General features: G+C 34.7%; 1 protein-coding gene and 1 long non-coding RNA gene across 3 annotated transcripts; one reads left to right on the top strand and one right to left on the bottom strand.

Annotated features, from left to right (window-relative positions):
- The first annotated feature begins 2,353 nt into the window (after positions 1 to 2,353).
- On the top strand, positions 2,354 to 13,798 carry LOC107764453 (uncharacterized). Its single transcript, XR_012706556.1, has 5 exons — positions 2,354 to 2,573; positions 3,556 to 3,684; positions 5,286 to 5,467; positions 5,820 to 5,920; positions 13,531 to 13,798. It is a non-coding gene; the product is annotated as an uncharacterized LOC107764453 (long non-coding RNA).
- On the bottom strand, positions 3,449 to 16,078 carry LOC107764452 (agamous-like MADS-box protein AGL27). 2 transcript variants are annotated; one of them, XM_016583014.2, is made up of 7 exons: positions 15,691 to 16,078; positions 5,351 to 5,429; positions 4,698 to 4,753; positions 4,529 to 4,628; positions 4,124 to 4,165; positions 3,849 to 3,890; positions 3,449 to 3,744 (listed from the first exon to the last, which is right to left on the bottom strand). In XM_016583014.2, the coding sequence occupies exons 1-7, from the start codon at positions 15,873 to 15,875 to the stop codon at positions 3,628 to 3,630; spliced, it is 621 nt and encodes a 206-aa protein (XP_016438500.1). In that variant the 5' UTR covers positions 15,876 to 16,078; the 3' UTR covers positions 3,449 to 3,627. The 2 variants fall into 2 exon arrangements, with proteins under 2 accessions (XP_016438500.1, XP_016438501.1); XM_016583015.2 differs by having other exon boundaries at positions 3,654 to 3,744; positions 4,081 to 4,165; positions 15,691 to 16,068.
- Between the last annotated feature and the right edge of the window lie 1,144 nt (positions 16,079 to 17,222).

Genomic DNA, 17,222 nt, shown 5'->3' with positions numbered 1-17,222 from the left:
CTTGGCGAGAATCAAGGAAGAGACAAACCATCATGGGTCCTCCACTATATGTATTATTTTATTATGTTGTTATAGATAAAACAGTGATCCTCTACTATAAAAAGGGGGATAGACTGCAATAGAGGCAAGTTCTCCAAGATACATTAAGATTTCATTGTGCTTGTTTTTCTAACTCATTTCAGTTTTCCCGTCCATCATTCCCATTTTATAGCAAAAATACATGTATTTTCATTTTGTATCAAAGGGATTCGCATACCCTTAGAACCATATCTAAATTTAACGTTATCCGATTTTTCGGGTAAACAAAATGACTTTATATATATATATATATATATATATATATATATATATATATATATATATATATATATATATAGAGAGAGAGAGAGAGAGAGAGAGAGAGAGAGAGAGAGAGAGAGAGAGAGAGAGACCTAAATTTATTTATTGAATTTCTTTAATGAAAATCTTGATTTAGCCACTAATTACACATCATTTTAATAAACTTAATACATACCGTAGTCATTAAGTTTGTAAATAGGTTTGTACAGTCTTCCGCCGTATATGTCAAAAATAAATGAGAGAATCTATTCTCATCGACGTAGCAGCTGCGTGTCTGGGGCAGTCGGTCAAAATCGTGGACGTAGTAGATACGTGGTTGGTTGTAGACCATGCATGTCTTCTGTGTTTTTGTTATTTTGTACATCAACTCTCTCTTTCTGCTGCGAAGGGAGAAATGGGATACTTCAATGCTATTATTGTTTTTTGACATTTTTTGCTTTATGAGTAAAATGTATGTTGGGATAAGTTATGTTGAGATTAGTTATATTGAGATTATTTTTTATTTATTGTTTGATATATTATATTAAAAATAATATTTGTATAATTTTTAAGAAGAAGATATAAATTATTCCGATATTAATTAACTCACTCTCAACAAGGTATAAGTTATCCCGGTATTAATTTTAATCTCGGAATAACTTATACCAGATTTACTAACCAAATAAGTATTAAAGTGGCATTAAATTTTTATCTCACCACTATTTGTACTTATACCTATTACCAAACGATCCCTAAGTTCAACGAGAGTCATCCGTCCCTTGCTCCATAGGCAACATTATTGACTTTTGATATTAAAGATTTACCAATGAAGTAAGCCGATGTGAAAAAATTAAGAGTAATTATTGTTTCGATGATTGAGTGCAATTTCTTAGTTACTTTCATAAGGTTTGGTGGAAGAACCACGTGGTTTTCAGATGGGCATCATGTGGAACTAATGCATGAAAAGATAGAAGAGTGGTGAAATTGCGCATTGTACATCCACACTTGGCTGGCTCTGTCCTGTCATTTCACTTTCTCAAATCTCACCACCCCCACATTACCTTATTCCACGTCAAATCGACTCTTTACTACGTGTAAGAGGCGACAAAAGGGGACTATTTGCTTTGGGATACAAATACAATTACTTGCTGCTTCAATAATTACGTACACGGTTAATACGCTGTAAATTGTTGTGAACTTACTTTTAACTATATTCCTAATCATAAATTTAAACTATCTCCTAGCTAGATTAAATTTATATTTACTGTATTTTCATTGTTAAATTATCCTTCGCACTTGGTTCAAAATTCTTCTTTCAAATTTCTTTAAGAATGTAAAGGTTAGCAGTTGTTGTTATCAGTATGTATGATTTGGATTATTAATAATAGACTTTGGATACTTAATTTATTTAAGTTTATCTATTATAAATTAAATACATAATTTATCTTATACGAACATGGGCGGAGTTAGGGGACAGAACATACTTCGCTGAAAAATTATATTATATATAAGGTTATATTTTTTTATATATATTCATTCTTCTTATATATATTTTTTAATTATTTTTTAAATCCACTTGGTGAAAATAGTATCTTCGCCAATGTAATACATATCTCATTTCCAGTCTAACAAATCAAACTTCTATCAATAAAGTATATTCACTAAATAACCTCATTATTATTATTTGTTGTATTATAAACACCATATTATAGCTCTAATATAATATCTTTACAAACCTAAACATTTACCTTACGTCCACTAAATAGTCTCATTATTACTATTTAATCTTTCATATTCTAATGAGCACACATTATAATTCTAGTATAATTTATTGACAAACGTACCAACAGGTTTAAGTCGGTAAAAATCAGACCCAGAGAAGTAGCGAAAGCATTCAGCACAGCAGGGACGGTTTCTAATGAAACATAAAGTTTTCCACGTGTCGGAATGCAGGCAGAGTTCAAATCGGCAAAAATCAGATCGGAAGAGCAAAAAGTAGCGTCGCGTATATATAAACTCCCATGCAGTGGGCAGTAATCAGATTGTGGAATTTCCATTACGAACAACTACCGTTCATTTGAAGTTTCCTTTAGGAACGAAACCCTTCATTTGAAAAACCCAAAGCCTAAGCGTATTATATATGAACTTTCCCTTTTTGATTCGACAGTGGTCATGTTATGAACTTTCCCTTGTGAATTGTGATAACATCAGTTGATTTGCTGTAATTTTCAAACTATGAAGCTGCTCCATAACCGGTAACTCCACATTGTTACTTCATATTTCACATATTCCCGAATAATATTTTTTTAGGAAAATAAAAGTTTCTTTTTGTATGTTTGATTTCCTTCACTTCACTTTTAACCATTATATTACTTCTCCAATCATTTCTATTTCCTGCACCCGCTCCGCTTAATTTTATGTCTCTTTCATTTTGTTGGTTTTATTTCTTTTTTATCTTTTGGCTAGAATTGTTAATTCTCTTATGATATATTTTCGTACTTTTTATATATTTTTAAGATTATAACAGACTTCAACTGAGGAAAGACAAGATATATGGGAATTACATCTTGCACATATAGAAGTTACTTAACAAAAAGCTTTAGACATCAAATCGTCCTTGGCTTTATCCTTTAAATTAAGTCTCTCTTGTTTTTGTAAGTGTCAAATGGATTTCCACTGTAGTAATGGTAAATTTGGTTGTTAATCCTAGATTTGAACCTAGACTTAAGAAGAAAAAAAAAAAGAGTATATGTTATTTTTATCATATTCAAGCTTACATTAGAAATTGAAAAGAATCACCATCAAGATCAAAGAATCACCATCAAGATCACAACTCGCAAAGTATTTGAGCAAAATTAGGTGGTAGAACTTTGATTGATAATTACAGATTTATAATTAATTGACAATTATGTGTTAGATATTACAATTTTAGAACTTGCCATAAAAGGATGAGAATCTAGGTGCAAACATTTGTTTTAGTTAGCTTTTACACAGAGAATGAATTAGCGCAATGCAGGAAATAATAGAGCACATTAGCAAGAATAAAAATATCACATACAGTAGGCTGTATTAAGGCGCCCAACATTTTTTAAAATAATAAAACACTAGAAGTACCGATCGAGAACAAGGAGAAATGAACAAAGGTAAATCCACTCTACAGAAAGTAATGACAATACATTTTTGTCCGTACACATTTCAAATCTCATTTTATTAATTTTGGACACTCCTTATTTGCAGAAATGGGAATTAACAAAGTAAAGATAAACCAGATAACCTTGGCAAGTACAGGAAACCTTTCCTGAATTATAACTAGAGGAAATTCAGGGTCGTTTTTTGCTGTTGACAATTCATGCTGGCTGGTGCAAGGTTAGTGAAATCTAAAGCCATCTCATTCTTCACTTCTCTCTTGTTCTTGGTCGTAGCTATCTATATATATGCACATTAGTCATTTGGAGAAACATGGAAGATATTTTTGCAGACTCCACCTAATTCGTGCTAGTGGAAGAGAAGATTTATCATCTAAAATTTACCTTGTTCTCCAGATGTTTGTTTTCTTCACTCAGCAGTTTTTCCTGTAGAGAAAGAGTCAAAGGGTCATGCCTGCTGTCAAGCATAGTGTAATAGCAACTTTAACATCATATTAGTTCGAGTAGATATTCTACGACAACTCAGCTGACTTGCATAGAACAACCAACATTTTGATAGAGAAGGGTTCATACGATAGACCAAACTCTTATTTTTCGAGAAATGCTTTCCCCATACCAATTCACATATTTGGGCCTCTGTAGTAACCGATCACACCTACCTTCTCACGAAGACTTTTGATAGATTCAATCATCAAATGCGTCTGCATAAAACAAACTAGTCAAATCTCCTTCCAAGGATAAACAAATGTCAAAATATACTTAAAAAGAATATGCAAATACTTCTAAAATTACGAAATAGTCAAAATAAATGACTAGCTTGTGAAACCACGAAACATTTTCAGGTCCCTGGCTTTTGGACAAGAAAATAAATCAAGACAAACTTACAAATTACTACCTGGTATAAGATTACAAGAGGTATAAAGAATGAGAACACAACTGAAGTACACTAGCTACGGGGTGTAACGGTCTAAAAAACGTGATGTACAGATCAACATTTACCAGAGTTCTAAAAAATGCAAATTTAACTAGGAAAGTAAAAAACGTAGAGAGGAACTTGGTGTGACCTTGCTAGATCTGACTTGCATTAGAGCAGTTGGCAGTTGGTTTTCCAAATGGACAAGGTCAGTTACACTGAGATCATCAACAGCAGGTTCCTCGAGTTGCCTTTCAAATTGAGACAGAAGATCAGTAGTATTCCTTTCAAGAAATGAAAGAGGAGCATGAGGTCAGTACCTTCCTACCGTTTGTAACAGTTGTCCCACTGTCATGAAGCTTGCATATTTAGAGTGCTATTTCCACCTCACAAGGACAGAAAACTTTCAGCAATCAGAACTGTAAATATTGATCACTACTCTAAATGCATCAAATAACACATGATGAATTGATAATAAGTTATTCCATATAATAATGGACTATAAAATAATACTGTCAGAGGTTGTCCTTATCAAAAGAAAAAAATACTGTCCGGTTGTTTTGCTTTCAACAAAATACTAACCATGTCTAAGCACAAGTCATTTAGATGAACAAGACAAGACACTTGTTAGGTGCCATGCCATGATGACAAGTTACCATCATTAATCACTACATACTAGGTTGGGTCAGAGGGCACACCGCACGCCAATATCCCGATGTGCATGTTGGTGTCTTTAGACGTATTCAGGATACAGGAAATTACACTGGATTATACAGTTCATTTGGAAATAGTCTCTGACTGATCATATATCAGTATGTATTGACTATGCATCTATGGGGTTGTTTGATTATTATTCAGGGTACTGTACATAAGTTATTACTAGTTTACAGGCAGTGAACATATTTCAGGTATCCAGAGAGAACTCTTTAAGTCATCAGAATAAACTGGATTGCCAAGTCAACTACCCATATACCTCGGTGTCCAAAACTTCTGCAGAGCTCTCTTTTTCTGCTTCCACATGGCTGTGGTATCGATGAACGATCTCTGTGAGACTGAAACATACAAAAGTGTGAGATGCGATTACTAATGTGTAAGTACACAAAATTGTAGGATACAATTATTAAGTGATAAATTACTTATTCCCTCAAGTTATTTGATGTTTAAGCAGTTAAGTTTACATGTTCTAAACTATGAAAGAAGCTGAGAATTGCATAATCACAGGAAAATAATAAACTTAATTGATTTTATCCAATCCTATATAGTATATTTCACAATTACCTCAAGCTGGTGTATACTTTCTAGATGTGCTTTATAGTTTCTCCAAGGAGCTGCAAGCCCTCATTTGTATTTCTTGTGCCTTTGATTTTTTTTTTTCCATTTTAATTCACAACCTCGTTAGCATACGTTGACTTTTTTTTCTTTTTTTCCCTTTGGGTTGCAAGCCTGGAAGGACCTTTTATCGAAGCATAGAGTTCGTATTTGGCCAACAGAATGGGGTGTCTCGGTGATGATGCTACACAAGCTCCCTTGATTGGTTTCAAAGGTGTGTGTTTTTCTACGTTGTTGTTGTTAACATGAAATATCTTGAACTAGAAATATAAAGTGCATGAGCAAAAATGCTCTAGAAAGTTGACATGCCAAAAACATAGACGAGAAAAGAACGAGCATGACAATAAGAAGCATCAAATCTTGTTGAGGTTGCCTTGGCGATAAGGAAATAATCTTCTAAAATTTGAGAAATTTTTTAAGGTGACACGAATCGTCACAAAATCATATCACTCGAATAACCATGCCAGGTAAAGGTGATACCATACTGTGTGGGTATTCTATTATGAGGTAAAAGGGTGTAAAGCATATTAGATGGACGTTAAAAGCTTCGTATAACTTGAAAAATCATTATTCGTTCATTCATCTGCACGAGGTTAGAGATCTTAGCTACTAACTTTCATACTTATAATAGCAATCTTTGATAGATTAGAACTTGATTAACCGTAGTATAGTAGTTTCATATTAGAATCAAAGGAATAACTGCAATGGTCCTCGTATGGCACAAGATTATGCTCTAGTATGGTGAGAGACCTAGCACAAAATTATTACACCTGCGTGAGGGTCACAAAATATGTTTAACATAAAGAAGCAAAGCGAGCATCGGGACTAAGTAGAGTTGTTCCTCCATGGATCAACAAGCCAAGATCAAAGAAGGAATAGATAGCGCATCCAAAAAAAGACAAAGTCGAATAATAGCTAAAAACCTCATTCCAGAAGGCACTCTACCACAGTTGTATTTGAACAATAGCTACAAATGCCTAGTACTACCTTGCATGAAGTGTAATCGAGATTGTGATATTGTGGAATATGTTGATCTTTTCAATGAGATAAAAACTTGGCACCACACTCCATAACAGCACTTCAGGACTTCCAAACGACGTTTTTCGCCAAGATTAAGACTCTCTTAATAACTTCTCTATGCGGCTATGTTGCGCGGACTCTCCTAAATGCTGCTGCATCCGTGTCAGATCCTTAAAAAATACCATGTACCCGACAAAATTTTCGGAGAGTTCGAGCAACGTAGCTCTATGGAACACAATCGTTAGAAAAAATCTTTTTTTTTTTCCAACTAGATTTTAAAACTAGTAATTTCTATTAGGTTCTACTTTTTATCTTTCCCTACTGCCCCATCCTTGTAGCTAGATCAAGAAAGAACCAAATCAATCCTTCTTATGAAGTGGCTATGAAAATTTCCAAAGGAAAAGAAAAAGCCATGGTGCTCATATTTCGCTGCTAAGTGCCTCTCCAATGGCAAAAATGGATTGACCAACCCACCTCGTAAATATCATGCATCTAAAGCAAATACTCGGAATGCTCCACGACTAAGTATACCCATTCAGACTCACTTTTGTTCAATTATAAAAAAGTTTATCCACGACACATCTCCATACATTAACTAGTTGAATTCCAAAATATCTCCTTATGGCGCACCATTATAGCACAACACTTTGCAAGCTGTCTTCCTTGTTGGATCTGTGTAGAGTAGAATATCTATTCTCCTTCTATGTACTTGATCTCGTAAAAGCAACTTATGTCAAGAAGCCCGAATTCCTAGTAAATATCAAAAAACTAAACATTATGTAGAGTAGAATATCTATTCTCCTTCTATGTACTTGATCTCATAAAAGCAACTTATGTCAAGAAGCCCGAATTCCTAGTAAATATCAAAAAACTAAACATTACCTCTTTCAGAAGACGATATTAAGAAACAACCAGTGTTATCAAAGGCGTGTTTAAAGCGCGCTTAAGCCCTAAAGCGAAGCTCAAAACATGTTGAGCGCTTCGCCTCGCTTAACGGGCGCTTCAGTGTTATCATCAAGGCTCTAAGGCATACTTTTCCTTGCCAATAAGTGTAATCCTGAAAAGGTGACACTAAACAATTGATATTTCACTTTATCGTAAATTCTCTTCAATTTCTTTGTCAATATATTCGGCATTCATGCTTATATATATTAGTCTTGGACTACACGTACATATTTGTAGTTTTTCTCCATTTGCGCCTTTCTTCTTTAAAGCCAAAGCTTCATTTGCGCTTTGCGCTTAAAGCCCCAACAAACTTTAGAGATTTTTGGAAACGGAAAGAGGGATTAAAGATATGAACCGTATAGTCACATATTGTTAGATCGCCAGACGCTTTCACTATGTTACGGCTAATAAGTTATTCCGGAAATTTTAACTAGGGGTATATAATAAAAAAAAATTACAAAAATTTTAAAAGCTAATATTAATAAACATCTTTTGAAGTGTTTGTAATGGATCAGTAAATTTATAATTGATGTACCCATTTTTTTAAGATGTCTGAGTAATAATTTCCATTAGCAATATTATCAATAGTCATACTTTCATTATCCAACCAAAGAAAAATAAATTGGCAATTTAAATTCAAATTGAAACTACATCAAAATGACTGAATAGGGTTTTCCTAATACTTTGGGTATAGGTAAGAATTTGGATCACTTGGATCAAATTCTTTTTTTTTAGACCTTTTACAAGTAGATAGAGCAATATATTTTCTTTGGTTCAATGTTGAAAGAATGATATCTAGGATTTTGATTTTTTCCTTTACGGCTGTGGGTTGAGAAAATATGCATATATCTTTAAAAATAATGGGTAGGCCGCCAACTCTAATCCCTAATTAACTCAATAGTATTCCAATGCATAATTTACATATTCAATCTTGACAATCGATGTTAGGGTTTCTTTCTCCTAAATGTTATTTACAAAGTTTCTTAGAGTTGAGATTGAGGGTTTACTAAATGAAGAATTTATAGCAAAAGGAGTAGAGCTTGAGTCGGCTAGTCCTTTTTTCTCATCATTTCTCGATGAAAGATTACCCTATGACAATGGACACCTCCATGGTCGTTAATTAGAATTCATATGTTGTACCTGGTCGTTCAGCTCTGTTCCCTATTGGAGAAATGGAAGGAATTTCCCCTTAAGTATTGTCAGAATTGAAAGTATTCAAATAGCAAATCTTGCATACATTGAATGCCTTTGGATTTGAAAAATTAACATGCAATGTTATGCACATTGTTCATGATTGCTACTCGTTTATATATTTTGTGCTGCCACGTGAAACACTTACCAGTATCACTGCCACGTTAAACACTTCGATATTCACCAATTCAACTGCATAGAGAATTGTGTAGGCTGAAGAGGTTAAAGCTGACCAAGGCATGATAGTTTCAAGGCACCATGCCCAATAAGATAAATATTCAGAGATAGTCAAGGGAGTAAAGATGACGACTAATGAAGTTCATTATCAAAGACACGTGGAAACATGCATTGGATCTACAAGTTGAGGATTTACTATCAAAGTTTTATGACAAAACTATTGGAGTATCCAACCATGTGCATCATTGACATTCCGTCTTTCAGAGATGCTCAACACAACATTGACTTGATTGTCGACTCTGTCATTTCAAATATGTCAACATATTGTGTTAATCCTAAAGTCCATAAAAATATGCATTAACAAGAGGAAGGATTACTTAAAACTGAATCAATTCCGCATGAGGAATATGTTTCAAAGAGGAATATGAATTATTTGAGGTATGTTGGAGAAACAAGATGAGCAAAAAAACCAACCCCCATTTTCCTCTTAAAGCTCTCTCTTGATCTCTCTCTCTCTCTCTCTCTCTCACACACACACACACACACACATATATTCTTAAAATTTGAAATTTAGTTAGACTAAATTTCAAATTGTATGTTATATTGTGTCATATTATATGTTATTTGCAAAAGACATAGTCCTGGTTGACGAGACGCAGGGTGTTGTTAATGAGAGGCTGGAGGTTTGGAGACGGACCCTAGAATCTAAAGGTTTCAAGTTGAGCAGGACCAAGACAGAATATTTGGAGTACAATTTCACCGACAGCACCCACGAAACAGACATGGATGTGAGGCTTGATACACAAGTCATCCTCAAGAGAGAGTTTCAAGCACCTTGGGTCAATAATACAAGAAAATGGAGAGATTAATGAGGATGTCACATATCGTATAGGAGAAGGATGGATGAAATGTAGATTCACATCTGGTGTTTTGTGTGATAAGAATGAGCCATTAAAACTTGAAGGTAAGTTCTACAAAGTGGTGGTTAGGCCTACTATGTTGTATGGGGAAGAATGTTGGCAAGTCAAGAACTCTCATATCCAGAAGATGAAAGTAGCTGAAATGAGGATGTTGAGATAGATGTGCAGATATACCAGGTTAGAAAAGGTGGGAGTGGCCCTTGTGAAGGATAGATGCGGAAGGCGAGGCTGAGATGATTTGGGCATGTGAAAAGGAGAAGCACAGATTCTCCAGATTCAAGGTTTCATTGTGAGGGTGTAAAGCCCCGTAAAATTTCGCAAATGAATTCAAGGTTTCGTGGTACCGGAGTAGGCTTACGTGTTTGAGGATTGTATAAAATCTTTTTAAGCTCGCCGCGACTCGGACTTTTAAAGGAAAATTTTTGGCAGAGAAATGTGTTTCTGCGGTCCATTATGCGACCGCAGAACAGGTCTGCGGTTCATTAAAATGACCGCGAACCCAGGCAGATTTTTCCCAGTTCCAAAGGCCAAATTATGCGGCCTATATATGGACCGCATATCAATTATGCGATCGCAGACCCTGTTCCGGAGCTTCATTTTTGGGTTTTTATAATCCGACCCTACTTTGTTAAATAGACGCAATGGACCATTTTCGAGCAAAAATCTGATGTTTTAGAGAGAAGTGAGTGTGTTTTAGAGAGAGAAAACCCTAGGCTAATTATTCATCAAGTCTTGCTCAAATCTTGAAGATTAACAAGGAAAACCCACAAGGACTTCATCCTAAAGGTAAGATTCTACACCCTAACCCTCAATTTCGAATTTTGTCTAGAATTGGGTAATTAGTAAGATAATTTTTGGGCATGGGAGTTGTCCATCTTGCATGCATGTGTTATCAAGGGGTGTAGGATGATTGTTGAGCTAAAATGGTAAAGAATGGGTTGTGGGATGATGGAGTCCTCTATAAAAGGACCTTGAAATCTTGATGCACACCTAGTGTTTGATAAAATGCTCAAATGAGCTAGAACCATGATCATCTTCCTAATTTTGGTTCAATTTGTTATATTTCTCAAATAGCTTGAAGTTGCTAAGAATTCCGGAACATTTTAGAGTTTAAGGAAGCTTCATTGAGGTATGTTGGCTAAACTTCTCTCCTAGAATTGAATCCCATGATGTTCTTGTGAGTCCCGAGTTATCCATTATAAATTAACTATTCCAAATAAGCTTTGTGTTGAAAGGTATATGTTGAAAATGTGTTCCGGATGCTCTTATCATATGATGTTATCCTTCGAAAATGTGTTAAAAGCATGAGTTAGGTATAAAAATGTTATGACTCCAACTAGTGTTTCAAGTGAAGGCTATTATGCCAAATTGTGTAAGAAGTCTCAATGTGCATAGGACTCTTAATTGCTCATAGGTGTACTAAAAGTCGTGATTAAGGATTCCTTGTTGTCGATAATCTATAAAGATGCTTGAAGGTGAAAGTAGTGAGTTGGGGATATAAAGTGTGGACACCGTGCCAAGAGTGAAAGTATGCTTGTGGCCAATAGCGCCAATGAAATGAAATGATGTGTGAAGTGTTATGAAATGAGCCTTGATTCAACTATTCCAAATTTACTCCGAAAATAGAATTATCCAAAAGCTTATGTACTCAAGTCATATCCAAATTTACTCCGAAAATAGAATTATCCAAAAGCTTATGTACTCAAGTCATATCCAAATGTAGTTGTTCTAACCAATGCTAGGCTTGGTAGGTATATTGTGTATGGAGCCCTATGAACGGTCTATGAAACGCATAGGTGTATTGTCTATGAAATCTTATGAACGGTCTATGAAACGCACAGGTGTATGTGTATTGTGTAAGTAAACACTGTGAACGGACTATGAAACGCACAGTTGTATTGTGTAAGTAAACACTGTGAACGAAACGCACAGGTGTATGTGTATTGTGTAAGTAAACACTGTGAACGGACTATGAAACGCACAGTTGTATTGTGTAAGTAAACACTGTGAACGGTCATATATATATAATGATTAATTTTATAAACTAAAATACATATTAAAATTAATAAATAAGAAGAAGAATAAAAGGTGGGGAAAAAGAAAACCAGCGCCTGCCCTAGCTGTGCAGGCTGGAGGAGAAAAACTGAAAAAGAGAAGAGAAGAAGAAGAAAAAGAAGGAAGAAGAAAGAAAAAAAGATAAAATACCTTAGGGTGAGCAGACGCCTGGACTGGAAAAGGAAGAAGAAGAAAGAAGGAAAAAAAGGAGAAGAAAGGAAAAAAAAATTACTTGGAGGAAGTCTCTGGCGACTGAAACCCTAGCAGCAGCAATTGATTTTGGGAAGAAGAGAGAAATGGTCGATCAATTTGGTCTTAGGGGTCTGTTTTGTATTAAAAAAAGACAGACCCAAACTTTCTTTTTTTTAAAAGCTGACCCCTTTCGACTGAAGCGAGCACTTTTGCGCTTCACGCTTCAAAGTCGCTTCGCGCTTCTTCGACTGAAGCGAGCGCTTCATCTGGTCGAGTTGCCTCAGACATGGAAAAGCGAGGAGCCATCGCTTCGCTTCGCTTCTCGCTTAAAGCGGCGAAGCGATCGCTTTTTAAAACACTGACCCTGCTGAAGCGACAGGTATGTTCTGATTTTTCTCCTCCTTCTTCTTCTTCTTTTTCTTTTTCTTTCACTGTTTAAACGTCCAAAAAGCAACGATTTTTTTTTTTATCTTCGGTTCTTTCTCAGAATTGATGCCAATTTTTAACAGTGAAAGAAAAAATTACCCAGTTTACTGTCCAGTTTTTTTTTTCTCCTCTGCCCAGTTTTTTTTATTTTACCTCTAATTTTTATATCCTTTATTGTTAATTCTTATTATCTTTCTTATGTTCTATGTAGTAGTTCTTTTAATGGCGAAGAAGTTGAAGAAGTTGACGAGCAATATAATAATGATAATGGAATACAAGAATTTGACAATTTTGTAGAAGAATAGGATGCTCATTTTGTGCTTTAATTGATGCTATTATTTAGTTTTTACATTGAAGTATTGAACATTTGCTTACAATTACATGTGTTTATGCATTATTTATTTTAATTTTTTTTTTAAAAAAATTCCGCTTCACTTCAAAAAAGCAAGCGCTTCGCTTCTCGCTTCTCGCTTTAAGCGAAATGGGGGTTGTCGCTTTTTCTCTCTTCACGCTCTTCACAACACTGCATAGGTGAAATGTATAGTTGTAAGGTGAGGGGGATGTGAACGGCCTAGTGAGACGCATGGTTAACGCAGACATTAGTTTCCACTTTCATTGGCCTTGCTTGTACATGTTGTTTCAATTACTTTATATTATGTATTCCACACATAGTTCATATGGTCCAGTTAATCCTAAACGAAGTTTTAAATGATGTAAGCATAACGAGACTTGAAATGTGAATCTATAGGATATTTTGTAGCTCTCGATGTACTTCGTATGCCTCTCATTTGAATTACCATGATTTCATATGTTGTTATGTTTGCCTTACATGCAAGTACTATTTCACATGTATTCACGCCTATTTTGCCGGGGGCACTGCATCTTTTAATGGATGCAGGTATACTTCTACAGGATGATATGGATCTTTGATAGGGATCTTCTGCGCAACAGATTATGGTGAGCCCGCTACAATTCCAGTGGGTATTCGAGTCTAGTTGGTTTTATGTACTTAGGTATCTATTGTCATAGAAACTCCATGTACACTATGGGTCATGTACTTATGTTTTGAGTTTCACCATGTATCTATGTTCACAGACATTCATGAAACTATGTACCTGTCATGAGAGAAAAAGAATAGTATGGGCCATTGAGCCAAATGTATTCAATATGAAAGTCAAGATTTAATTATGTTTTGATAAATCATGCATGACTTATGATGAGAGGTTGATGTAACATAGGCTTGCTCGACTGGGTTCACTCGGTTGAGGCGCCGGTCATGCTCCCCAAGTTCGGGGCGTGACAGAGAGGTTGACCTTGGAGGATAGGAGTAGAGATAGGCCAAAGAAGTATTGAGAAGAGGTGATTAAACAGGACAGGGAGCAACTGGAGCTTACCGAGGACATGACCCTTGATAGGAGAGTGTGAAGGTCGAGGATTAGGGAAGAAGGTTAGTAGGTAGTTGAGCATTTTTTTCTTTTTCTTTCTCTGACTGGTAGCTAGTGTATCTTTCTTATTCGAAGATTGCTATTACTACATACTGTTGATTGATATCTTCCATTTTGATTTTCTTATAATCTTACTGTTATTACTACTTGTTGTCACTTCTTCTTTTCATTTTCTATTTAGCCGAGATTCTATTGGAAACAGCCTCTCTGCCCTCCCAGGGTAGGGGTAAGGCCAATATTATATTTGTAGTTGTAATCAAACAAAGATTTTTAGTTGGCATATTCAATTCCTACTAGAATTCTTTTTTCTATTTTAGTTAAGAAAGGTTTTTCTTCACCTTTTTCTTATTGCAGTTTAATTCGGATTAGTTTTCCTTAATCTCATCACATTTACTTAGTGTAACGCCTATTTAAAGGGCTCAATATGTTGAAACTAAACATTGACGATTAGTTTTTTTAAGCTTTGCTTCAAAAACATGACTTATCTTTTATTTCATTCTTCCTCCTTTATTCAACACTTTGTGAAATCTTGCGGGATTGAGGAACGAGTGGGTAAGATACTTTTTATCTCACGTGAGTTGAAGAATTTTGCTAGTTTTGTGAAAAACTTCAGCGGGGTGCTTTTGTTTTTCCCTCTTATTTGTGCTTGAGAGATGCAAACAACATATGATATATATCTTTTGGATATGAGGAGTCTCAAGTAGAAACTTATACACTTAACTGATCCTATTAAAAGACAAACACAAGTAGCAAACGTATTGAAACCACTAATAGGGATGATAAAAAGTATTTAGTTGATAATCTTAAGTCATATATAAAATGAAAAATTGGTCAATAATGGATTTTTCACTTTTAATTATAAAATCCTAACAAGAGAACTGTTACATTACTTCTGTTCAGGAGATATATCTTATAAATGATCATAGCAATCATCACTATGTGCTATTACCAATTAGGTTGCTCATGTGGAATAGCAATCATTCACAGAAGACACCACAAGCACAATATTTTTTTAAGCTAATATACCATACATTCATGGAAATCTAATTCCCTACTAGCCGTAGTTAAAACAGGCCAACCCGTTTTTTCTCCAAAATTTTCTTCAAACAACAATGTTTCTACATATCAATATTTAATGTGACAAGTCTTCAGCAACAAGAAGTGAATCTTATGAATCGGTCTTTTAACATACACAGACGAAAAATATGAGAATATCCCCAACTAAAATTCCTGTAAAAGCATGTTCAAGAAGGTGGTTCCTGATATTCACGTCATAATTTCTCTGAGCACCGCTATAATCACATGCAAAAAGACAGTCTCTACTATGCATTGGAAAGGAAAACTCGGATAGTAACAGCACAAGACTGACTATTAATGTACAAGCGTGCGTGTTTTGTGTCAGCATATATGGCTAGGTGTCATCCTAGAGATTCACCAGTTATCATTCTAATAATGCTCCTCGAATGTTGAAGAGGTAACAATAATAAAGAATATAATAATGGAGTGCACCTTTTGGATAAGTACAAAGAAACAGAGCATAAAAGTATGGAAAATAGGAACAAACTGTTAATTAGAAGGAAGATCTAACAATATGAAGAGATCTAATGAGGAACCTGTTAGTGCTGGAGAAGTCATAGATTCTGTCACGGTTGGAGAATACCACAACGGCGACATCGGCATCGCAAAGAATAGAGAGTTCCTTGGCTTTCTTTAGGAGTCCTTTCCTCCGTTTAGAGAACGTCACTTGCCTGCTGCTCTTGTCTTCGATTCGTTTGATTTCTACTTTCTTACGCCCCATTACTTTGCCCAATTGGAAATCTTTTAGGTTCCTCTTTTATCTATAATAATAATTGTATCGTTTCATATCCACTGACCACTATCATCGTCTCTAGGGATTTTTGTAAACTTCCATTTTTTCTCTCTTTTCATTCTTCTCTACCCTCCCCCTCCCAAGCCACGCATCCCACCCCCCAACCACTACTCTCTCCAGTGTCCCTTCGTCTATCTCTCGTTTAATTTTTACCTGTTCAAACAGTAAATGGCAAAATTATTGAAGTGGAAGGGGAAAAGGATAAATGTCGAGATGTGGGTTTAAAGACTTAAATAGCCATAGGAACGGAGTTATTAGCAGCCCTTAATGGGAAATTCGTGGATGCAGGACCTACTGACACTGCTGAGTGGTTTAGTTGTTTCGGCTGCCGGAAATGGGTTTAATTTAATAATCGTTCTTTGGAATCAAATCTATTACGGGATGAGTGTTCCGTTTCCGCTTCTTTTACTTTTCCCGTATCGGGTCCGTCGTTTTCTTCTTTTTTTCTTTCGTCATTTGCAAAATTTATAAACTACTATACTTGATTGGAAATAGTATTTATTTATTTTTTTAACCTCCCGTTAGTTTTATGACTCAATTTTTTTTTTATACTTGAAATATTTACTTTTACACATAAGAGAACCATGAAGGCCTATAAATCATGAATTTAGGGTTTTTCATGAAAATCAATAAATCGAACCAAATCAAAAATCAAATCACGACGAAAAATAATAATTTTTGGTTTGATCTGGTTTGGTTTTGAGTTTTAAAAAATCAATTAAATTTTAGTAAATCGACTATAGAAATATCAATTTAAATTTTATTATTGCAAAAATATATGTAATATTTTACATAAATTTCTTAAAATCATATGGTACTACTTATTAATCGTTGCACTCTTAGTTTATGATCTAGTTCTTTATTTTATGATAATATAGCTTCTTCTTTGATTTTACATTCTAACTTGATTGGTAGTTTTAGTTTGCTAACTTAAAATATCTATTTCATGGTCCTTAATTAATGTATCACTATTTAATTCAATTATCACCAATATATTTTGGTAAACGATAAATTTTTTCAAAGAGGGTAATTGATTTATAATGTATATTGAAATTTAATCGCCGGAATATGTGCTTGGCAATGTATGTCTTATATTCAAAAAAACTCGACAAAAAATACTATAAACAAAAGACTAAACAATAAGAAATTAATTTAATTGGTTTGATTTAGTTTCAATATTTAAAATATTAATTTAACTAGTTTAATTTTTTAGGGATAATTGACCCAAATGGAACAAGAACACCTATTATTATTGTGCTGGCTAGGGTTGGGCGT

The sequence above is a fragment of the Nicotiana tabacum genome, chromosome 24 (assembly GCF_000715075.1).
Source record: "Nicotiana tabacum cultivar K326 chromosome 24, ASM71507v2, whole genome shotgun sequence".
Taxonomy (NCBI): domain Eukaryota; kingdom Viridiplantae; phylum Streptophyta; class Magnoliopsida; order Solanales; family Solanaceae; genus Nicotiana; species Nicotiana tabacum.
Note: the sequence above shows the minus strand (reverse complement) of the source record. Positions and strands in the feature narration are given on the sequence as shown.

Coding starts and splice junctions, on each gene's coding strand:
- LOC107764452 (XM_016583014.2), bottom strand. CDS start 15,875: ATGGGGCGTAAGAAAGTAGAAATCAAACGAATCGAAGACAAGAGCAGC. Junction 5,430..15,690: donor GACTTCTCCAGCACTAACAG/GTTCCTCATTAG, acceptor TGTATGTTTCAG/TCTCACAGAGATCGTTCATC. Junction 4,166..4,528: donor TGCAAGTCAGATCTAGCAAG/GTCACACCAAGT, acceptor TGTTTTATGCAG/ACGCATTTGATGATTGAATC.